At 34.7% G+C, this 25635-nt stretch overlaps 1 protein-coding gene across 2 annotated transcripts in view; it reads right to left on the bottom strand.

The window, feature by feature from the left end:
- Map4k5 (mitogen-activated protein kinase kinase kinase kinase 5) overlaps positions 1-25635 on the bottom strand; it is a 76331-nt gene that overhangs the window by 33270 nt on the left and 17426 nt on the right. For both annotated transcript variants that reach the window (XM_013510334.1, XM_005376823.1), the window contains exons 4-12: positions 22958-23013; positions 18552-18599; positions 18421-18463; positions 17574-17646; positions 16257-16388; positions 14371-14433; positions 11540-11621; positions 10556-10672; positions 5584-5662 (exon numbers count right to left, since the gene is read on the bottom strand). In XM_013510334.1, the coding sequence (XP_013365788.1) occupies positions 5584-5662; positions 10556-10672; positions 11540-11621; positions 14371-14433; positions 16257-16388; positions 17574-17646; positions 18421-18463; positions 18552-18599; positions 22958-23013 (693 nt within the window). The remainder of the gene's footprint in view (positions 1-5583; positions 5663-10555; positions 10673-11539; positions 11622-14370; positions 14434-16256; positions 16389-17573; positions 17647-18420; positions 18464-18551; positions 18600-22957; positions 23014-25635) is intronic.

Below are 25635 nucleotides of genomic sequence, written 5' to 3'. Positions count from 1 at the left end.
AATGGCTTGTGACACAAGCGAATTAATAAAGCCAGCTGTTTCTGCCTTCTTGTAGACTTGGAGGCGTGCTGGGAAGAGGACTTCTACAAGGCGAGTATATGGTACAGTGCAAGGCCACTTTTGCTAACGGTAAGCAGGGTCTCTGCAAACAGGGAGCACACAGCTCTTACTCTGACTGAAGGGGTCTGTGCTTAGGCTGAAACTGAATCCTGTTTAGGCCAGAGACGTGCACAATTATGCACAATTATGCGTGCAAAGCAAAACACACACAGTGATTCCGGGTGGCAAACTGAACAAAATGAGGTTAATCTGGGGGAATGTAACTCATGTCCATGGAAACAGTGGCTGGGCCACTGCCAAATTCTGAAGCAACCTTCCTGCTAAGACCATTTATTTGACACAGAGCCTATGAGACGCTGGGCCCCTTGAAGATTTAAACTAATAAAAAACAGTTTATTCATTAAAAAAATATGAATTGATGGCATGAATTGGGTTGTAATCTGCAATTTAAAAAATATGTAGTTTTTTAATAATAGTTTTTCAGGCAATATAAGTTTTTATTTGATAATCGTATTTTATTTTTAGGATAGATAAAGCTTGTCAAAAAGCTTCAACTTTAAGAATAGCAAAGGTAATGGGGCTGGGGATATAGCTCAGTGGCATAAGTGCCTGCCTGCGAAGTGCAAGGTCTTGAGTTCGATTCCCGGTACCAAAAAAAGAAAAAAGAACAGAAAAGATAAAAACAAAATGAAAGCACTGTTTGAGTTTAAACTTCCTTACCTAGGAAATTATCTTCTAAGAGGCAGTCATCCATTTCTCTAGAACTGTTACTAAGGATATTTGTAAGAATACATTTTACTCAAAACCTCACTGCTGGGGCTGGGGATTTAGCTCAGCGGCACAGCACCTGTCTGGCAAGCGCAAGGTCTTGAGTTTGACTCCCGGTACCGGAAAAAACCCCCCCACCAAAACTCACTGCCTTTACCACTTTGTCTTCAGGTAAAGATAAGAAGGATAGAGTTTTCAAACTTAAATACTGTAAACTTTCTAAAATTCTCAGACTTCCTCAGCTTAAAGTTTTATTTTTTCCGTCTATCTGAATAACAATGAGATCATTATCCCTGGTGCCCCTTAACTCTCTCCATGAACCAAAGCTTGAATATCCAATACATGTAGGAACATTGTTTTCCACTGTTGCTTCTATAGTCACACATATACAGTTTTACATCAAACAAGTCCATTGTGTTAGTTACCGACAGAAGCTGGCAAGATTCTGTTCGCTGTGGCTAGTTCACTGAGGGGTCCCACCCTCAACCAACCTCAATGAAAAGAATCTTGCCAGCTTCTGCTAATAGCACAGAGTTGACAAGGTTGTTGGTCCTTAGAGACAAACACCTATCTTAAATGACCAAAGACTGTCCTAGCGGGATACCTTGAACTGGAAAAGACACGGAATCCTTCAGAAGCAAATGACTACAAAAAGAAGACAGCTTTCGCCCCAGTCTACTGGACTAGGCCGATGACTACATGAAGTACTATGCCCCAGAGCTGTGGGACAAGATGGCGGGAGCCACCGATTCTCACACCTGAATCTATGTGTTTGGCTGCTCTGCACCTTCTTTCCTTAGCAACACTCTCTCCTCTTCTAATAATCAAAGTGTAGAATATTGACAGACACTTGCTACCTCATAATTTTGATACCTGTAGAGCCCATATTCTTAATATTGGTCTTTTTACCTGGTCAGTCCTCTGTATAATAAGAACACTTGGGTGAAACTTATTCTTGAGTCAGCTAAGACCATGTAATTAAACTCACAGTTAGGTCTGTACTTACTTCCTGTGGATACCTACCAATTTGGTGACAAGTGTAATCAGTTAATTTTCTAGCTAAATGGAGCTGACTTTTTAGTTTTGTTTTTTTTTTTTTTGGGGGGGGGTGGTTTTCTCCGGTACCGGGAACCGAACTTGCGACCTTGCACCTGCCAGGCAGGCGCTTTTGCCGCTGAGCTAAATCCCCAGCCCCGGAGCTGACTTTTTAAATGACAAAATTTTAAAAAGTATGTAATATAGCTAATAAATTTACAAGCTTGTGTATCTGCATCAGACTGAGAAAGTAAAAAGATCTTACTTTTTACTTTTTCAACTGGGAGGACAGATACAAGCCCAAAAGCAAAGTCAGTAAGAAACACTGTTTCTTCCAAGGATATTCTGTATATGTAAAGTTTCATATAATGGCTGCCTTTGCTGAATTATATTGCTTTTTTTACTGAAATTTATTACTCATTCTCTGAAATCACAGACTATCAGAAACTTTCCTGTGTGCAATCATATTCACTACAATGAATCAGCTTATTTTTGCCTAGAAGATCCAACTCATGGACAAACAGAAGCAAACTCAATTTCTAACCCAGATGTTGACCTACAAATAAAGGCATTTCTGCACACAACACTTTTGGGTCTACTCTTACAGCACAGACCTGATGTTTGCCCTTTCATACATATTAAATTTCACCTGAACTCCACTTTTCTTTTTTCTTTTTTTTTTTTGTTTTTTTTGGTTTTTCTCCGGTACCGGGAACCGAACTCATGACCTTGCGCTTGCCAGGCAGGAGCTTTGCTGCTGAGCTAAATCCCCAGCCCCTCTGAACTCCACTTTTCTCAAAATCCTATCTCTATCTTGTGCTTTCCTGGGATGAAATGGTCTACAGCTCCTCTGGTATGTGTCCTAATTCACTGCAAAGAGTCAACAAGCCTGATTTTGTTGGATTGTACACTTGTCCCTGGTAGACTTAGACTGGGCCAGGTTTACAGTAATTATGTATGTCCACTAAAAATACATAATAAAAATGCTTACAGTAGTCCTAATAGCCCCAAACTGGAAACAAACACCTGCCAAAGAAAGGACAGGTAAACTGGTATGATAATAGAATGGAAGGCTCCAGTACAGTGAAAACAGTGATCTACTGCTGCACGAGTCATACACGACTCTTGCAGATATTATGCTGAACAAAAGAAACCAGCCACAAAAGCGCGCCTTTCATGATCTCATTTGCCTGAAGATCCAGATTAGGTAAAAAGCAACTTACGATGACAGTCATTAGAACAGTGACCAGCCTGTGCAGAAGGAGGGCAGGGAGCAGAGCACAGAGTACGAGAGCCTTCTGATTTTGGATCATGTTCCCTACCTTGAGCCAGGTGGCAGCCACAAGAACGTACGTCTTCTATTTATGTATGAATCTATGTATGTTCTGTATGCATATTTTAGAACAGTGTATTTAAGACCGAGCTTTTTACTGTATATAAATTACAGCCCAATTTAAAAAACAGAAACAAGCCAGGCATGGTGGCCCATGCTTGTAATACCAGCACTCAGGAGGCTGAGGCAGGAGAATCATCGGGAGTTCAAGGCCAGCCTGAGCTACATAGCAAGACCTTATCTCAAGAAAACAACAACAACAACAACAACAAACAGAACGGAACTAGCTAGGCATGAATAAGATCCATTAAGCAAGAACAAAGTTGCAAAACGTTCTTAATAGAGACACATTTAAAGATAGATAAATCATCAGTAAAATGATCTTAAATTCCAGCACTTCCTATCTAGTACTTGAAGCACACGATGTTTATTCTGTGAGGATATAGTATTCTAAGCACTTATGAAAGAACTAAATCTTGAACTTTTCCCTGAAAAAGCCTATTTTGGTTAAAAGTATCATAATGATGTCAATTATCCCAAAGTGAAAATAAAAATGAGGTATCAGGAAAAACATTAAGATTTTTTCAACTCGGTAAGTTCATTCTTAAATTTATGTGGAGAAAAAAGCCAACTATCACAGTAAAAGAAAAAGGACAGGCCGAGCGAGGTGGTGCACGCCTGTCATCCCAGCACTTGGGAGGCTGAGGCAGGTGGATCGCTGCGAGTTTGAGACTCGCCTGGGCTACAAAGTGAGCTTAAGACCAGCCTGCACTGTATAGTGAGACCCTGTCTCAAAAAAGAAAGAAAAGGACAGCAACAAGGTGCACACACTACACAGGGAAATGGGACAGAATAAAGAACAGTTCTAATAGATTTTAACAGATATAATAACCAAAAATAGCTACTGGCACATCAATACACGTATTAATGCAACAGAATTAATAGAACAGAACTTCCAGAAAATGCCCTGAAACATGTAGGAGAATTAGTATTAAAATAAAGACAGCATATTGAAATTTATGAGCACAAAGATTAAAATATTTAATAGTACTAAGACAAATGGGAAATCATCTACAGAAAAATTGAAGCTGAATTGATATTTTATATCTCTACCAAATAATTTATAACAAAGGTTTAAATATTTTTAAAAAGAAAACACAAGAAACCCTAGGAAAAATCTTTTGTAACTCTGACTAAATATGATATAAGGCCTGGCTAAATATGATATAAAACCCAAAGACTATTAAATAAAAAATGAATTCCATTACATTAATGGAATGTGATACAACTGCATATAGTAAGGAATACAGTTTTATAAAGGAAATAAACTTCACCATTTTTCTATGTGGTACCTGAAGCCCATGGAATTCACTTGAGATTGTATAGGACAACAACATAAAATGACAGCAATCTGGGCACTGAGAGAGACACTAACCCTTACGTTATTAGCTTAATTATGAAAAGTCCTGCTCGAAACAACTGATAGGGGAAGCACATTCTAAAGCTCCAGTGACCTGGATTCCTAAGCCTGTACCCAAAGAACTAGAAATATCAGATTCAAGAAAATGCAGATTTAAAACACTCATCTGCAATACTTTTAAATATATAATGAATTATCTTCCTCCAGGATGGTTTACAATTCTTGTATTATTAATCATGTATCTCATTTTGCTGTAAACTACTTTACCTCTCTTAAAACAACTATGAATTTAAGTCAGTAAACCTATTCCTAAAACTTCCTTCCAACCTGCTTCTAACCAATGGTTGACACAAAATGTTATGCCAAAGATGAACTTATCAAATTAAAAAAAAATCAATCTTACTTTTAAAATATTTATTTTAGAAAGATTCATTTTCATGCTAATCTGACTAAAAAAAACTGAAACCAAACCAAATGCTCAACAGGGAACTAACTACAATATATCAACTAATAAAACATTATGTAACCATTAAACATGACTATAAAACATGTTAATACATGGAAAATGTTTCTATATTAAGTAAAATTATATGGATAATATTAATTCAACTGCATAAAAATACACATACATGGAAAAGCATGAAGGAAATTTGGCAAAAAATACTAACTATGGCTTGGTTTGGAGTGCTTTGATTATGTGCAGTGTTAATTTCCTATTTTTTCCTTTTTCTACATTTCCTGCAATGGACACTATTAGCTACATAATTAGAAAATAAAAAATATTTAAAAACTATAATCTAAGGAAATTCTAATAAAGCCAAAAAAGCCACCCATATTTTAGAGGTATTCTGATATGTTAAAGTATGAAGTCTCAACTAGTCAGATTTTATTATTCCATTAAAAAACAAGAGACTACCCAGATCATCCCTCCAATACCACCAGCAGAAACCGTATACCAAACACATACAATTTATTTCTGAAGCTGTCCGCTCAGCTCTGGCATTCCTGTTTGTAGATCGGATGGTATGACGGATGATGGCATGGGGCTGTGAACATAAGCATAAGAGGCACACTTTACAAAATTTTAGTAATAAAGTAAAAAGGGCAAATTTCTCTCACTGAAGTGATCACTTACAAATATGATTATCGATTAATAATTTTATAGGAAAAACATAACATATTTCAAAAGTTTATTCACTTATTCTATGTTTATACTATGTAAAATGCTGAAAGGATTCAAAGAGAGTCAGATACAAATCTTGTCCTCCAAGATTCTTTTAAAAGACATACAAATATTTACAAAATTAGCTAATGGTGTCATTTGTTAAGAAGATAAATAGGTTACAACTGCAGTCTGGTGGAGGGGGAACTGGCTTGTACCCGGACCTGAAAGAGCAGATAAGTTCTGCGTGAAAAAGCTGTAATCTCACCTGGGGCCCTGAAGTACAAGCAGGTGTTGACATGGCGCAGTGTGGAAGAAATGTTAAGAGTACAGAAACAGCATGAACCAGGTGACACAAGAAAGAAAAGGACACTGTGGAGCATTCTGGAAAGAGTGGTTGGTATTTGGTGGCAGTGAAGATTACATGAAAAGATGACAAAGCTGGAAAGACAAACTGGCGGGGAGTCCTTTGGCTTAACCCCATCTATCACATTTCTAATGACTTGTTCTCCTTCACTGATGGCTCTGAAAGTGGCTTGTGTTATTTTTGCTACTTGAAAACCCACCATCTTAGCAAGAGATTTCAAAAGGTGATGTGGGTCCATAGTTCCGGATGGAAGAGCTTCTCGTATCAATGCACTCTTCACTCCTTTTCTCGTCATGTAAAACACAATCAGTGGAAACATCCCTCTCCAACTCATCCTCCTCCAGCTACTGATCTGTGCTACTCATCCCTGCACAACTCAATTTCATAAATAAATTACTGCCCTTACCTTTCAAGCTCCTCCAATCTAGCTTCCCTTGCACTACTTGCAAACTACTTTTGTTAAAGCACCAAACAATATGCACTACCATCTAAACCCAAAGACATCTTCAACTTGTAGGAAATATTATTATTGAAATCCTACTTATTACAGTGCCCTCTATCAATCTCCTTCACCAACCTGACCCTTAAAATTTGAGAGAAACCTGGGTTCTGTCCTAAGCTTTCTTTTGTCACTGTACCATGTGCCCCTTGGTGACTGTATTTGTTCTTTAAAGCACAACTACACCTGTATCCTGTAACAATCACATCTACATTTGTAGTACAGACTTTTGTCCCCAAGCCACAACATATCTAGCTCCTTGCTAGACTTCTCCACTTGAAAATCTTATGCATCACCTTGTTCAGTATGAAACTGCACTCCTCTTTCTTTCCAGACTGATTTTACCCTACTGTTCCTACCTTAGGTAATGGTCATATTCTCCTAGCTTCTTGGGTCAAAATCTGGCAGTAATTTCTTTTTCATTCCTTAATCTTAGGTCTTCACCCAACCACCAACTCTCTCCAATAGTTCTTGGATTAATCTACTTCTTTCAGTCACTGCTCTCTCACCCTAGCTGATGCTACTAATAGTAGCTTACTATCCCTGATAGTGACAGCTGTAGTGGCTTAAAAGGTTTTCAGTCAGGACTCACCATTCTGAATTCACAGAGATCTTTTAAAAATGCACATCTGATTATGCCACACCCTTACCCTTTAATGGCTTTCTATCCTACCCAAACACTTTAACGTGGTTTAAGATAGCCGGGATCTAGCTTTGGAGTATCTTCCTTGTTTTCTGCTCTAGCCAGAGTAACTTTTCTTCAGTTTCTCAAGTATTCAACCTTCTCTATTATTATCAGACTTTCAAAAATGCTGTTATTTCCTCTGCTCATAATACCCTTGCTCTCTTCTAATCCTTCAGTACCTCACTTCGTAGAGTTCTTTCCTATCCTCACAATATGCTTCCAGAGCTCCCTGTATTTCCCATTCCACAGTAGTTGTCACACTTGTACATTATTTGTTGACACTTCCTAATCTCCTTTGTGATTATAACATAAGCTCTGTGAAGGGAGGGGTAGTCAGTTTCATTTACTACTGCTGCCCCAACTATCTGGTAGACGGTTTTGCATCTTAAGGATTTAAAAAAAAATAGTGATATCATTAAACAGAAAAAGAAAATTCAGAACATAGGGAGTATCTGGGAAGCCTAGAAAAGTGGTATGGGGGACAGAAGAGGGGGGTTGTATATTTATATAATCAGTGAGAGATTAACTAGAGAATCAAGTAATAACTGATTATATATGCTACAAATTGTAATAGTTTTGAAACTTTAAGGGATTAAAACATTTATTAATCTCAAGTCTGAAAAGTGATGGTTCATGTGAAAAATCTATATATAGCTAATTTACTTAACGTTTTCAACAAAAGTTAACTCAACATTCAATAAACTATTTATTGAGTACTTAATATATGACAGAATTATAGTATATACTAGGCAATGTGGACAATAAGATTAATTTTACAAAATGCCTAATGACTATTTCTATGAAGTACTTATACAGAAATGATAATAAGTGAGATAATTAGCATATAACCTTCAGTTGTATATTTTTGCCAAAACTAAAGGTTGAGATATAAAGGAAAATAAAAGCATAAAGACAAATCAAAGGACTGATTCAAAGAAACACAGAAATAAAAATGAATTGTAAAAAGTTAAGAAACCCAATGTGAGAACAAGAAATTGGTAAAAAATATGCAGTTGTGTTATACCTAAGAATAAACAACAAAAACACAAAGAATAAATAGGTACCTGCCAATGTTTACATATTCCTGATATAAAAATTGTGTTATATATGATATACTCAAAATAACTCTTAGTATATTTTCAAAGAAAGAAAGCACAGATATAGAATACTCTTACATGTAATTATATAAGAAATAATACTTTTTAAGTAGTGGAAAGGATAATATTTTCTAATGAGAATTTCAACTTAATACTTTAAAATCATTTGTGTTGTTAATGATATAATTCAACAGAGAAAAAAATGGTCAATTGAATTTGTAAGGAGCTTTTTTATGAAAATAATGTGCACATGTCCTATGACTAAGCTTTTTTCTTAGTTCAAAGTAATTATCTGAACCTTTACTTCCTAGGAAACAGATGTCCTTTACATATGCTCTACAGGAAGATCAGCCCCTCAGGCACAAGCTGAGATCTAGGGAGAAGGGAAAGCAGCTCTGGATTTCCCCAGTATGTGTGTGTGGAGAAGGGAGGGCAGATCTACTTTTAACCTCAGCTATTTTTTAAAAACTTCAGGCAAAACAAAATAGGAAAATAAAAAGACACTGTGTTAACTAGTTAGAACTAGAATTAGGAAAAGTATCAATAGGTCACATTATGTATATTATATCACAATAATATACATAACTGCCTTTCTCCCCCTCACTAGTCCCCCCCTTCCCACTTGAACATTTTCTTCCTATTTCACAATATCTATTCTACATTTTGGTTCTTATTTACACTTCTGGTTTCTTACACCAGAGAAACAATGTGGTATTTAAAGGTGTGTTTGATTTACTTAAGATTATGGTACCAAGGTGCATCCATTTAGCTAGATATGTCTCAAGTTTATCCTTTATGGCAGAGTAGTTCCACATTACATACAAAAAATACATCTTCTTTATCCATTCATTGGCTGATGGGCATTTGGGCTGTTCTCAAGTTTTAGCTATTACAAACTGTGCTGCTATAAAACATGGGTGTGCATATATTACTGTGATATGATGCTTTTAATTCTTTTGGAAAGATACCAAGGAGAATAGCTGGGTTAAATGGAATCTCAAGTTTTGGATTTCTGAAGAATTTCCACACTGCTCTCCACAGTGGTTGCACAAGTCTACACTCCCACCAACAGTGGAGAAGGATTCCTTTTTCCTCACAGCCCCACCTGCATTTATTATTGGTTAATTTCTTAATTCCTAGAGTGAGATGGAATCTCAGTGCTGTTTTAATTTGCATCTCTTGAATGACCAGTGATGGTGAACATTTTCTCATATATTTATTAGCCATTTCTACTTCTTCATCTGAGAAGTGTCTATTCATTTTAGATGCCCACTTTTGGACTGGGTCTTTAAATTTGGGGAGGTCTGATTTTTTTGAGTTCTTTATATATTTTAGATAGTAGCCCTTTGTCTGAACACTAACCTTTTTTTTTTTTGGTGCTGGGAATTGAACTCAGGACCTTGCTCCTACCAGGCAGGTGCTTGTACCTCTGAGCTATGTCCCCATTCTAGCTAGTCCTTTGTCTGAGAAACAGCCTGCAAAATTTTTCTCCTACACTGTAGGTTTTCTCTTCATTCTGTTAGTGAATTCTTTTGCTATGCAAAAGCTTTTTAATAAGATGAGACTCTGCTTGTTGATTCTTTGTGATAGTTACTCTGCAATGGGGGTTTTGTTCAAAAAGTTTTTGCCTACAGCAGCATCTTCAAGAGTTGTACCTAGTCCATATTCCAGCAGATTTAGTGTTTCTGTTTTAATATTTAGATCTTTGATCTATTTCAATTTTAATTTAGTACATGGTGAAAGATATGGGTCTAATTTCAACCTCTGGCATGTGGAAAACCAGTTTTTCTAGCACCATTTATTAAAGAGGCTATCTTTCTTTCAATGAAAACAAGGAAAACATGGAAACACAGCTTTAGATAAATAAGGAGAAGAAGGGTTGAAGGGAGAGTAGAGGAATGGGAAAAAAAAAAACAATCAAAATATATCATGTACAGGTACAAATTCCCTATGATGAATGTGATCCTTATGTATACCTAAAATGTACCAAAGTTTTCTAACTTAATAAAAAATGTATCAAATGGTAATTATATACAGAATAAGTAGATTTTATACGGTATTTGTGCTTAAACTTATTTTAACTAAATTGAAATATGTTTTCAAATGTTAGGATACAAATACTCCCTTACCTCAAAATCATCATCATCTCCTTCAGTGTAATGTACGTGGTTGTCTGGATTGTTTACTTTGTCCAACAGTTCAACTGCTAGGGCCCTAGAGAGACCTGGCTGTCCAACAAAGGTATGCTAAATAAAAATGAAACAAAATAAGATTTCATGAGTATGCCTTTCCATCTATTGCTTAAAGAAAATGTTATTTCTATTGTTTTCAGTAACTATCAAAAACATGCATAAGGCTACTAGTACAAAGAAACTGACAATGTATTAGTAAAAATACTGATCAGTAAATATTATAGACTATATAACAAAAATCTTTTTTGTGGGTAAGTTAAAAAATGAGTAATTGTTTGTCTGATCTATATTAGGCTGTAATTTCACCTACATCAATGACATTCTTTATTCATGCCATTATAGTGATATGCAAATGATATTATTTATAATCACAATCAGAAAAAAGCATACTATTCTACATTTACATATAATCAAACGGTAAACTTTTCTTATGTTGTAGGTACAGATTTTTTCTCATGCAAAAATTTTTACACATAAACATACAAAGCACATTATAAATTTATGTAAGCAGCTAAGAAAATTTTAGATGACAAGGACATTTTTAAGAGTTTCTTTAAGGTAGAGATCAGTAGACTACAACTCAGAGGCCAAATCTGGTACACTATTTCTTTTCTGTATATAGTTTTACTGGGCATTAAAATTATACACATGCCATGTACACCATCCATGGCTACATTGGTACTGCAATGGCAGGGCAGAATTGAGTAGCTGTGATGGAGACTGCATTGGTAGCAAAGTCTGAAATATTCACTATTTGGCCCCTTACAGAAAATTTGCTGATCCACTACTGTAAGAGATTATTAACATTCTTATATTAAGAATTATTAACATTTTTATATTAAAAACCTAGATATTTTTATTCCAGTGAAGCCTAATTACTGCATAACTATAGAAAATCCCTTTTCAATTCCGATGACTTACAGTCAGAAGTCTTTCGGCAGTTGGTCTTTTTTTGGGGTTTTTAGTTAGTGCTATTTTGACAAAATTATGGAATGTTGATGACCTTAAAATAAAAAGAGACACATACAAAAATATTTCAGTAATGTTATTGTTTTGGTGTTACTAAGTAAAATTAACTTAGGAGTTAGAAAGTCTGAAACATATGATTTTTTTACCTTATGCCTCTTAGTTCTATATGAGCCAAAAAAACTAAACCCAAAGTACAGTATATTCCCTGGAAACATCTGGATCAACTTCACCTTTTAAATAAAATGAAATTAAGTAACAAGATAGTGATATACAACCTCAAAAAGTGACAGTAAAACTTAAGAAGAGGATAGGCTGCACCATGAACTGTACAGTTTATAATTTTTTCTAGGTACTATTGTACTTAGATGTCAGAAGGTCCTAGTCTTACTGCACTACTAAAAAAGTTACAGCTTGAGGAGCAGAGGATGATGTAGGAGATTTTTTGAACCCTGAAAAGGCTACTGAATTTACTGGGTAGAAGGACAAAGAAGAGGGAAGTGATTTTAGCAATCAGAAGGATCTTCCTGCTTCTTGTATGGGTAAAGTCAGGAATACGAAGAGATATAAATTAAAAGGATCATGTTTTAATTATTAACATGTTCACAACAGCGCTGCAACTTGTATGTCTCGCTGGCAGACAGCTCTGATTGAATCTGATCATTCCGCTGGCTTGAACCACCAGTGGTACATGCATGACTGTCCACAGGGCACTTATACTGCTTCTCAGGTTCTTTGATTACAATGCAGAGAAAGGCATTGATCTAGTAGACCAGATGTCATCATATTATAGTTCCTTAAGGAAAACATTAAAATTATATAAAAAACTGTAGTGCAGCTAATTTGTGGTACAGCATTTGTAAATGCCTACTACATACACCAGCAATGGGGTACTTGTAAGATTTCCATATTAAAATTTAGAAAATTAACTACTGATAAACTATTCAGGAATATAAATTTCTGAACAGTGCTAATATTTCCATTTGGGCAATAATTATTTGAATTCAAGCAACCAATTAGACTCGGTCAATTTATGGACTTTTTATTAATTGTATTAGTAAAAAGATCGATAATTAATTAGATCCCTTTGTACCACCAGTTGGAACGTGTTAATGACAAACATGGGTATTTCCATCATTGCCAAGATTCCACTATGAGAGATACCGGACCAGAACCAAAGAAACTAAACCTTCATGATCATTAGCAGTGGTAACAACTCAGCAGTTCTCAGCACAGAAATATAACCACTGCACTGCAGCTGGTGGCTTGTGACAGGAGAGAATATGGAGTCAGTACCAAAGACGGGCAGACTCTCCAGCAGTAACGAATGCTCTGGAGCCTGACTACTAAATAATCCTCATGTATTTATTTTAAAGGCTTTTCCCACCACACTTCTTCCCAAACTGCTGAGTTTAACAGCCATTTGGTTCTGAATGACTATCTAGTCACTCCTGCCACGAAGTCTTCCAGTTCCAGATGGCTAGGAACTTTGGGCAAATAGTAAGAAACTGGTGTCAAAGCAAAAAAATATGAAGAGAAGTAGGATATAAACTCTTTTACTTTCACTGCATGATTTGTCTTTCATTACTGCCATCATCGCAACAGTAGCCTGGCTCCTATAGGAAACTACAGGTTATGACACACAAAGCAGCCTAGAGTATTTGGGGGAAAGGTTCTCTTAGAATCTGAAATAAGCTAAGACGGCCTCATCAGAAAAGTAAGTGTACATATAGGATCTGAAGTTCGTGGACACTCAAGAGATCCATGTAATTTAGATGATGAACTTCTGAATTTAAGAACTTGGAAACTTTTATTTGCCTCATAGATGAGAGATATTTGCCTGTTTTATAAAATGTATAGAGAAGATATTACCAGAAAAGTAATTACCAATTTTTATCATCCAACTGATGACATTTTTATGAATCATAATGCAAGGCAAACTGCTTTACTCTTAAGGGAAAGAAGAGATTAGAATGAAAATTAGTAGCACTTTTCACTGGAAGGAAAATAAAAACTAATAAGAGACTAATATTAAGTGTCACAAAAACCTTTTCATGAAAACCATCCATGAAAGTAATATGTAATTAATGGATGTAAAGAAATACAGGGCAAAAATGAATTTCCAAAGTCTTCATGTATTTATTTTAAAGCCTTTTCTCACCACACTCCTACCCAAACTGCCAACACGAGACTGAGTTTTACTAAGAGTAGTGGATTATAAAAGAAAATAAGGATCCACGTCACAACTTTGTAAATATATTACTTATATAACTTTGAGCAAATTGCCTAATACCTTTGGACTCTGGTTTCTTTTTTTTTTTTGGTTTTTCTCTGGTACCGGGAACAGAACTCACCACCTTGCGCTTGCCAGGCAGGCACTTTTGCCGCTGAGCTAAATCCCCAGCCCCTGGACTCTGGTTTCATTATGTATAAAAATAATTTTGTAACCTAAGCACTCTGGGAGGCTGAGGCAAGAGGACTGCAAGTTTGAATCCACCCTGCGTAACTTATTGAAACTCTGTCTCAAAATAAAAACTATAAAAGGGCTGGGGATGTTGCTCAGTGTGTTGGCCCTCAGTTTAATCTCTGGTGCGGCCCCTCCCCAAAGGAATGGAACCTATGTCCCTTTCAACCATAAAAATTTTATAGAACCGTATGTTTTTTTTTTTTTTTTTTTTTTCCCCCCCGGTAACGGGAATGGAACTCAAAACCTTGCACTTACCAAGCAGGCGCTGTGCTGCTGAGCTAAATCCCCAGCCCCTAAAACCGTATGCTCTTTAACTCACCATTTTGTTTTGTCCTTTAGTTTTGGAGGCTGAAAATTACTTTTTGACATTAAGAAGAGAGCCCTGAAATAAAAATTTCAGTTAAAGGACAATACTAAAATACTTTTATTACTATATCTAACAATGAGAATGAATATTCTGTAACAAATTTATGTGAGATGACCACATATGTACATACTGAAGAAAAAATGCTTTAGGATATGGAAATTGTATTTTTTGTATTTTGCATACAATGTGGAAAGTTTCTCCTTTCTAGAAACAAGGTATTTAAATTTTAAACAAGCCCTTATTGAAAAAAAGCTACCAAATATTAGAGAAGAGTTTTGTTATTTACCGTTACATATATAACTAGCAGTATTTATTAAGCACATGTCTACTTAAACTATGCATTATTTTGTAACAGAGAAGATAATATGCTACTCTAATATCAGGTTTTATGTTTAATCAAAGAGTAGCCTCTAATATTATTTTGAGTGCAGAGGCAAATTATATCCCACTTCTAGATTTATTTCCTTTATTTGGACAATAATTTCTCACATTCTCTCATTGGTGGATTTAAGATGGAGAATTTAAGATGCTGGATTTAAGAAGGAACTTCTAAATGCTTTGTTTCAGTATTTTCTATGGAATTCTTTCCAAGTTTCTAAGCAAACACCTTTTTTTTTTTAAACATACCAAGAAACTAAGTTGTCAACTAAGAAACAAAAGCAACCAATAAATTGAAAGATATTTTCTCCTTTTAAAAAGAAAATGAGTCAAAGGAAAATTGAAAGAGAACAAAAAATTATATTTTCCCTGTCTAAAATAGTTCTTAAAAATTTCTGCTCCTTTTTAGTATTTATCTAAATGCTTACAATTATAATATTAAGCAATACTGTAGTCTGCTTTTCTTCATTACTAATCAATTTTCCATGTTCCTTTGTTTTATATATAGTTTATAGCTGTCCCTAACTGCAAAATCATTTAACAGCTCACCAAGTATTCAATACATAGATTTTTTTCCCCGTTATCCTAAAATGGGTAATTCTTAGTCATTTCTTGGATTATTTAAGTATAATTTTGTAGGTAGTAGAGTCACTGAGGCATCTGCACTGCCCTTAAGAAAAAATATAAAATGATTTCCCTATGAGTCTGCAGCTATTAGCATCCGTGTTACCAGCAGGTGCCCTAAGATTTGAATACCTTTAGTGTGCCATGTTTCTTTAGTGTCCAGCACCTGCACATAAATAACCTTTCACCTGTGGTCACTGAATGAATTCTTTACGTAGCATATATTCATTTGGGATTGGTCATACATCAGCAGAACATTTTATCCACTCTGCTGATTTTCTTTTTAATTTTATACCATCAGAAGTTTAAATTTTAGCCCAATACGTTTTCCTTCAAAATATCAAAAAAACTTTTCAGAAAGCCTTCAAGTATTTATTTCTGAAAGACAGTATTTTAAAATGTAAATGATTATTATAGTAAGCATAGGTACGTCTTCATTATCCTCAAACAAACTAAAATCAAATATCACTTAAATCCCAAACAAAAAACCCCCACCTATTCTATTATTTACTTATAACTTCATATACGATAAACAAGAACAACTGATAAAGAATCAAAATCAAAAAGACCTGTTTAACAATAATTGCTCTATCCTCGTCTGATTATTAGGATAATGTGTCTCATGGAAAAGCTTCAAACAATACAGACAGCTCACTGCTGTCTGAAAAGCAGCAGCACCACTGAGCAGGCTTTCGACAGGATTACCTCTGAGCGCCCGACAGCGCTTTAACTACTTTGATATACTTAAAAATGAGCTTGCAATCCTAGACTTATTGGTATTTTACCTCCCCCAAATAACTTATTAGTAACTGTGTAGGCATAAATAATGAGACTACCTCATTGGATGAAGATCAAACATAGGCGGCTGAAGCTCTCCAAGTTCAATTGCTGTTATTCCTACTGCCCAGATATCACAGAGCTGGTTGTAGCCGCCATTCTTCTCCACCGCTGCAACTTCTGGGGCCATCCTAGAAGGGATTAATGAATAGAACATCGTTATTATAAAAAACGATATGAAATCGGTCACTCTTGTTAGATGCATCAGACCTAGAGCAGAAGAGGCTGGGAGGTGTTTACAGGTGAAGCAGAAACTTTACCAGGAAAGAAATACTGCATGCACACACAAATTCTTTTAAAACTGATTGTTTAAAACTCTTGAATTCCATAATCTCAATGCTGGGACTCTGAAAAATCTTGTTTTCATTCAGTTTGAATTAGGTTAACCTTGTTAGAAAATGAAAACCACAGGTGAAACCCTGTGAAAGTCAAAGAAACTTCCCAAGAGAAATGAGAGCTGAAGAATCAATCAACAAACTGGACACGGTGGCATATGTAATCCAGCACTCTGGAAGGCTGAAGCAGGAAGATCCCAAGTTTGAAGCCAAGCTGGACAACTTTGTAAGACCCTGTCTCAAAATTTTAAAAAGGACGGGAGGGCTAGGGATATAGCTGAGTGGTAAGATCTTGAGTTCAATCCCCAGGACAAAAAAAAAAAAAAAGGAAAGGAAAGAAAAAAGAAAAAGGAATGAATCAACAGGGACCCACTGGTTATCAGCCGGTGATGAGTACAGAAACAGAGTATGCATTTTCCTTTAAATGCAAGATAAACTTTTAGCAAGTCATTTTTACTTTATAAAAGTCTAATTATATGATAGGAAATGAAAAAATTACCTTTTACAAAATTTGGTTTGAGGGTCCAAAAAGTGTTAAAAAATGAACCTCAGAAGTAAAAGCTAGATTATGATGGCTACTAATTACACAAGAAGTTCAGCCCTTTTCATGAACATGACACAGACCCACAGAAAGACTTAATTACAGCAGCTAGTGCGGTGGCTGATGCAGGCTAACGGTAGGGAGATGTATGAATTTTCACAGCCAGAAAGTAAAGTCGTACATTAAAGTAAAAGCGATGCCAGGACCAAGGGTGAGAAAATGACAAGTGGTAATACAAGTCTTTCTTTTAAAAATTTCACACCTATTGGTCGTCTCAATATGAGACATCCCAGGGAGAGCTAGATGATGAAAAAAGAGTACCCAAGTTCCTCGTCCTAAGTCTCTTGCCTTTCAGTGACCACATGATTACCAAGTATTAAGGCTGATCATTAACCACGAAGAAATTAAAATTACTCAAGCCAATCACATTAATATCTTACCAGTAAGGCGTGCCAATGAAGGATTTTCTCTTTGCAATGGTAGCTGTTATTTTTGCAGCCACACCAAAGTCAGCTGGTAAGGAAAAATGGGACAAAAAAGGTCAGTTCTTCTCAATATAACCAATAATTCTAAACTCTACCTTAGGCCTAATATTTTCATTAATCTGGGTATTAATGTTAGGAAAATGTGCATAAATTGAATCTCCAAATCTTTTGTTACTAGGTTCATAACATACTCATTAAAGAATCTATTGAGATTTCACTAAAATGGAAACGTTTTTAAAGAACAAAGTTAATAAAAATATTTTTATCATAAGTACACTGAAGTTAATTTGGAAAGAAAAAGGCAAAAATAAAACACAAGGAAAACATACAATATCTAATTCCTTTGATCATAAATAATGAAGTATTTTGGTGCTATTTTTAAAAACTTTTCATGTACTTGTAAACTTTTGGGTGCTGTTAAATATGCTAATAAAAATAAAATAGCACATTTATATATAGTTCATTTTTGCCAGTTAATACAACAGGTGATTTTATTCTCATATATTCTTCATTAATATTAATAACTTACTAATATGTCACAAATAATAAATTGTAGTTTAACAACTTTTCTATTGTAAGATTTTTATATTTTTTACTATAAATAAAATGATTAATACTTCTGTGAGTATGGATTTTCTACCCTTAAGATTAATTTCTTTAATTAAGTCTCAGGAAAAAACTTACTGTGTCAAAGGGTAAACATTATTATGATTCTGTATCAATATTAAATTTGTATATCTGTTAATTCTCATTTAAAGTTTTATTAGTTAACTTTAAAATTCAAGGACATGATATAACATACCTAATTTTACATCACCATGGTCTGTCAATAAAATGTTTGCACCCTAAAATAAAAATACCAATACTATTAAATTAACATCATAAATTTTCTTCTAAAACAATTAGTATTTTAAACATATTAAATGAACTTACTTTGATATCTCTATGCATTTTGCCTTTAGTATGCAAATAAGCAAGACCCTGAAGTTTAAAAAAAAAGTATGCATTAGCAAAACTGTAAACTTGATTCCTAAATCCTCTACCTAAAATCCTACTGAATAATAAAAACTAGGATGTCTTCTGTAGGGGGGATAAAACTTAGAAGAGTTTCATTTTACTAATCAATGTATACTGTATCATAGATTATATTTCTAATTCATTTTCTGGTGAAAGAAATATTTTACTAAAACATCACCACAATCAAGATAATAAACTATTTACCACCATACAAAGTTCCCTTCTCTTGTGCCCCCTTACAATTTCTCTCTTCTTTCCAGCAAACAGTTCTCTCACACTACATCAATTTTCAAGTTTGTCTGACCACTAGGTGCTTTGCATTTCCATAGGGATTTCAGAATCAGCCTGTCAGTTTCTTAATAAAAGAAAAACAAGAAGACTGCTTGGATTTTGAACGCAATCTAAGAAGAATTAACATCTTAACAGTGTTAAATCTCTTGATCCATGAACATAATATAGTTATCCATTTACTTATCTAGGTCTTTATTTTTCTAGGTAGTTTTTAGTGTGTAGGTATTTGGGAACCTTCTGTCCTATTTATTCCTAAGAATGTCACACTATTTATGTTATTATAGGTATTCATTTAAAATTTTTATTTCTGATTCTGTTGACAAGCTTGCAGAAATCCAACTGACTCTTGTATATAGACAGATCTTGAATCTTGTAGCTTTTCTAATCTCACTTAATAGTTCTAGTAGCTACTTTACAGATCATTCTGTTTTCTATACAATTTTGTAATCTTGTGAATAAAGACAGTTTTACTTTCTACTTTCAGAACTACGTATCTCTTACTTCACTGTCTTCTCTTTTTGCCCCAGCTTAAACCTCTAATACAATGTTGAAAAGCAGTTGCTAAGAGTGGACATCCTTGCCTTGTTTGATCTTGGGAGAAAAGCATCTTGCCAGTCTTTGAAGTACGATTTAGTTGCAGGTTTTTCATAGATGCTCTTCACTGAGTTAATTGAATTTCTAGTCCTTGTGTGCTCAGAATTTTTAAAAATTAGGAATGCTGAATTTTGCTGAATGTTAAATATGGATAATCATATTTTCTTTTTTAGTTTAATGGTTAATTATTTGAAATTATTTGTGGATGTTAAGGGAATAATGCATTCTAGGACAAACTCTACCTTCTATATGTAATGGTTTTGGTGTATTGTTGGATTGTCTTTGCTAGCTTCTTGTTTTAAAAATTTTTGTTCATATTTACTTGTTATATGACTTGAATGTATTATATTCTAGGTATAATTACCTTCAAGTGATCTTATACCACTTTGCTATAGTGTGAGAATCTATACATATAATTCCATCACTCCTCTTTTGGTCTACATGCTATTTTCATTTTGTTTATACATATGTTTAAATTCAACAGCACACTAACTAGTTTTGCTTCTAAAAGCTTTAAAATAGACCCTAATTTTTAAAAACCGAATATATTTACTTACATTATAAACCGTGTGGTTACGGGGGAGGGGGTAAAAATACACTGTGTATCTATGAACAGATACCTATTTTCTTGTGATGTCAATTTAATCCTGCCTGGAAGACTTCCACAAATATTTTTTGTAAGATGGGTCTACTGGGGGATTAGCTTTTAAGTCTGCAAAACCCTTTATTTTGTCTCTGTTTCTGGAAGACATTTTCTCTCAGCCTGAAGGGAAAGTTCAGCTTTCTCAGTGTCTTCTCACTTGCACTATTTCCAATAATAATATGCCATCACTCTTTCCTTTATTGTCTTACATACGTGTTCTTTTCTTCTGTTTCTAAGACTTTCCCACCATCAAATGAGTAATTTAATGATGATGTGCATCAGTGTCACTTTCATCATGTTGTCTGCACCCAGACTTTGTTGAGTGCTCTGGATCTGTGGGTTAGTTTTTATTAAATTTGGAATTTTTCAGCTATTATTTATAGTTTTAAAATATTGCTCTTTTCTCTCCTCTTCAGGAATACAAATTATACATATATTAGGCCATCTGGAATTGCTCTACAGCTTAGTGATTTTTTGAAAAATTTTGAGTCAGTCTTACTATGTTGCCTAGGATGGCCTCCAACACCTGTATTCAAGTGGCTGTCCTGCCCCACCCTCTTGAGTAGCTGGAACTAAAAGTATGTGCTTTCCGTTTACATTTTTAGAAAATTCTTTTTTCCCATTTTAATTTGGATATATTTTCTATTGCTATGTCCTCAACTTCAAATAAAAATTCTATATAGAGAGTGCAATACTTACACCGCCATTAATCCTATCCTTTAATCCTCCAAATCTCTAAAGTTTGATTTGGACATTAAGTCAAATCAAATACCTTTAATATCTTTGGTACCTCTACTTAATTTGTTAAATATTTCAAATGTAGTTATAACTGTTTTGTTGTCCTAGTCTGCTTATGTACTTCTTGGTTTATTTGTTTTTTGGAGACAGGGTCTCATTCTAGTTCAGGCTGGCCTTGAACTCACTCTGTAGCTCAGGCTGGCCTCAAACTCGCAGGGCTCCTCCTGCCTGAGACTCCCAAATGCTGGGATTACAGGTGTGCACCGCCACGCCCGGCGATACCTGGTAATTTTGATTGGCTGTCTGACACTGTGAACGGTACCCTTTGGGTACTATATATTCTGGATTTAAAAAATACTCTAATGCTTTCCAACACTCTATCCCAAACACCCTTGCTGCCTTGGTCTCCCCTGGACCCGTCTTGGTTTCTTTCTCCCTGCACTATGGCCTGGAAACTCTCCCTTGGCCATAAACTGAGACAATAAAACTTTCCTTCATTTCCTATCTCTCTGACCTTGCTGTCCTTTGTTACCTGATGTCCAGTTTCTTGAAAACCATGGCTTCAAGTATTTTACCAATTTTCTTTGTTTCATGTATCATGGTAAATAACTGTTACTCTGTATTGACAAGATGTGTGAGCCTGTTAGAATGATAGAATTTAAACACTGAACTAATCTTGGAGGTCGTTCTTTACCAAGCCTCATTTTTACATGGGGAACTAGGACCATAGAAGAAAGTAAGATCATATACTAGGGCCAGAGCATAAACCCAACTTGTTTTTTCACTTTCATGGAAGCATATAGGAGGCTATGCATAGTATTCTGTCCACTGCTTAAAGAAACAGTGAACTTTGCAAATTAAAATATAAAGAAAATAAATTTATCAATAATTCTGTGCTATGAGTACATAATTAAGTTTGTATCTTATATAGATAATTTCTACATTGTGTAAATATTATAGCAAGATATATTTGAAAATACATGTAGTCAGCCCTCTATAGTTTCTATATCTATGGATTTAAATAACCATGAACTGAAAATATTTAAGAAAAAAAAAGCCCTGTCCGCAGTGAACATATACAGATATTTATTTCACAGTGAAATTTGGCATGATATGTCTTTTAAAGTAAGTGGAAATGAACTCTTGATAAAATGACCAGACCTTTCCATCAGATCTGATCAATCTCCTAGTTTCTAGAATATGTAAGAACCAAATACAGACATCAGGTTCACCTCTAAAGAAACTACACAACCTAGGAAGTATACACACAGAATTATCAGTCGTAAATTACCAAAGACCAAAAACAGAAACAAAGCCCACAATTATTACTATTTAATCTCACCTCATTTAAATGTCTTAAAGTATATGAACAAAATTATTAACTGCTAATTTTCTCAATGAGTAGCCTTTCAGGGAACTGAAAAAAAATAAATTTGCAAAAATGGCACATACCCTGTACTTCTACTAGTTTTGGATATTAAAAATGCTCACAGGCCATATGCAAAGCAGTAAAGACATGTGTTTAATACAACTCTTAACCAAAGTTATATAAGGGGGTTCTTCTATTGTTATATAAAATTGCACAGAGCTACAGACTCCAGGTAACCCTGGGTTACTGCTGTGCAATTCTTCTTTGGAGGGCACACGTGTAAAGGCCTTCATGTCGTATGGAAGAGACTACTTTTTCTGCCATAAAAGCAAGCCTAGACAACTTGTTATAGTGGGAAGTCTTGTGATTCATTCATTAAAACCAATTTATACCTATAGCTTTCTTCAGCTTTGTAGCACCTGAAAGCCAAGTGCTACAAAGCTGACTATCTCACATGACCACTTGACATGTCAGTATCAGAGGCTACCACCACATTCAATCAGCATCAGCATCAGCTTAAAGAATTCTTGAGACTCGTGCTAAATAACTAGCTTCCAGAATTATATGAGGGAGTAACAGAAAAAGCATTTTGGTTTACCAAAATGATTCTCTTTTGGGTAGGTCACCATTTTATAGTTAGCAGTTGTGAAATGAGAACTGTCTATCTACATATGCAAATATAGTTACCTGTAAAGTTTCTCTGCACACATAGGCTATTTGCAATTCTGATAATGGTCCAGTAACTAGAAAAAAAGTAAGAGACTATTATACCTTTGAATCTAACATTAAAAGCAATCTACTTGCAAAATGGCAAGTAGATTTCTCTTCTAACTAGGAATTGTTTTTATAATCAAGAAAAAAAGGGTAACTAAGAATTTTAATTTGTACTTCAAAAATAAGATCTTTAATAAGTTTGATCAGTCAAAATATGTAACTGCTATATGCAAGGATTAGTACTAAGCATCATGGGAAATTCTATAGAAAGCAATGGACATGACATCTGTCAATCCTGAACAACTTTTCAGAAATAAAGCCAAGAAACGTGATAAACATATGTAACTAATTATGGTTATACAGATATAGGGAACATATTGAAATATAGTCATATCATATCCTTTTTTAAAGGTCAAGATATTATTTCTTTAGAGTAATTCTTTACCATACTTATCAAGATAGGGAGGCCTGATTCAGTATCTTATCAAAGAATTTAAAAAGTCCTAGATCACTTCTAGTAACCAGATCTCTCCCAGACATGAAATATAAAATCCTTACAATGCAAATACTGATCAGAGGTTTTGGAACTACGCCTTTCAGCACCATCAGAAAAAACCTGAGGTGGTGTCTGTTGACAGGGAAATGCAGGTACTTACATGTCATCTTTGAACAGAGAGCCATTCTACACATATTTTATTTACTATTTGTAAATACTCAGGTATAAATTCTTAGTAAATTAATAAAATAGTAATAGGCAAAGTGAAACCACTTTATGAACAGCATCTAATTTAATTTATATGTGTAGACAATCTTGATTCATTTGTTTTCTAGTATACTATTAATAGGGATGGATACTTCTTAGATTCAGTTTAATTAAACAAGTATCAGGGTTTTGGGCTTTTTTTTTTTTTTGGTACCAGGAAATGAACTCACGACCTCAAACATGCCAGGCAGGTGCTGTGCTGCTGATCTATATCACCAGCCATCAAGCATCACATATTAATAATGAAAAAATAGAAATTTTATTAATAAAATGAATGTCTCAAAACAATTCTCTGGAAGGGAAAGTAGTAAAAACTGCCAGCTATACTATTTAATTTTATTTATATTCTTCAGAGTTTTAATTTTGTAGAAATGTGAATGCATAAAGATTACAACTGAATACAAACAATTAAAATAAAGGGTTATATAATTCTTTATAAAATCAGAAAAAAATTTTAAGTTGGTGACACAGAGCTATTTTCTACCACTAATTACCATTAAGTCAACAGCAGATAAAAGAATAGACACTATAGTATATTACAATATTTGAGAAAATAAAAGATTATAAAATGAAAATAAAATTGTCTTCTTTTTTAAAAAGTGGGATTAGCTCTTCTTTTAAAACTCTTAGCCAGGTGTGGTGGCGCATGTCTGTAATCCCAGCACTCGGGAGGCTGAGGCAGGAGGATCATTGCAAGTTCGAGGCTAGCGTGGGCTACAAAGTGAGCTCAAGGCCATCCTGGACTGCATAGTGAGACCCTATCTCAAAAAGATAAAAACAAAAACAAAAACAATGAAACTCTTGAGATAGTTTAAATCACTTTGTATATCTGTAATATTTATGTGGTATATTTTAAAAAATAGAGGCAGTGATCAAGACTTTTTTGTTACAGATTGTTATGACAAATTATATTTTAAATTTATAATTGAGTAATATATCAACATTTTAATTATAATTCAGAATTTATATCGGAGCCCTGCTTTGCTTCCCTTAACAGTATGGGCTTACAATCTGGTACATACCTTTTTCTTTTTCTATGCATTTACATTTGTATATATGCTTACAAGAATATAATTTTGAAATCCTAGTATGATCAACTGCTATACATATTCTTGAGAACATATATCCAGGTCAATATATATGAAGCTACATGATCTTTTTAAGTGCTGTGTGGGATTTCCATATTATAGGTATACTGTAGGTTATTTAACCACTACTCTACTGACTGACATTTAAAAAATCTGGTCTCTGTAAGTTACAAAATGTGAAAGTGGAGTAGCCCTCTATTTTTAAATTTACTGTAGCTATCTTTGTAAAATGTATAACTAAAACTTGATAAAACTTCCAATATAAATATTTCAACAGAGAAATACTTAAGAATATCTCACATAACCCCTCCACACGCACATACTACCAGAACTGAACCCAGCACCTGCTAGTCAACAGCTGTACCTCTGAGCTATATTTTTTTTTTTTGGAGACAGAGTTTCACTAAGTTGCCTAGACGGAGCTCAAGCTTGGGTTCCTCCTGTCTCAGCCTTTCACAGTACTGGGATTACAGTGTGTGCCAGCTGGCCTAGTCTCACATCATTCTTAACAATAAACTATACAATACAAGGTTGCAATAGGAGTTTTACTATCCCACCTCTATGTTAAACAAGGAAAAGAAAAATTATTTTACAAAGGTCCATACTGAGTTTCACAAACTTTAAGAGATTCACGAAACTGTCAACAACAATACAGACTGGAACCTGAATGTAGAGTCAGAATTGACATCATTCCTAAAGAGTATTAACTCAGAAACCTGCCTAGACTAGCAGAACTCTAAATACTCCAATGTTTAGAAAACTACACATTTTAATACAAAATTATTAAAGTAGTACATAAA

The sequence above is a fragment of the Chinchilla lanigera genome, unplaced genomic scaffold (assembly GCF_000276665.1).
Source record: "Chinchilla lanigera isolate Chin_1 unplaced genomic scaffold, ChiLan1.0 scaffold00008, whole genome shotgun sequence".
NCBI classification, from domain to species: Eukaryota; Metazoa; Chordata; class Mammalia; order Rodentia; family Chinchillidae; genus Chinchilla; species Chinchilla lanigera.
The sequence above is the reverse complement of the archived record's forward strand: the minus strand, read 5'-3'. Positions and strand labels throughout refer to the sequence as shown.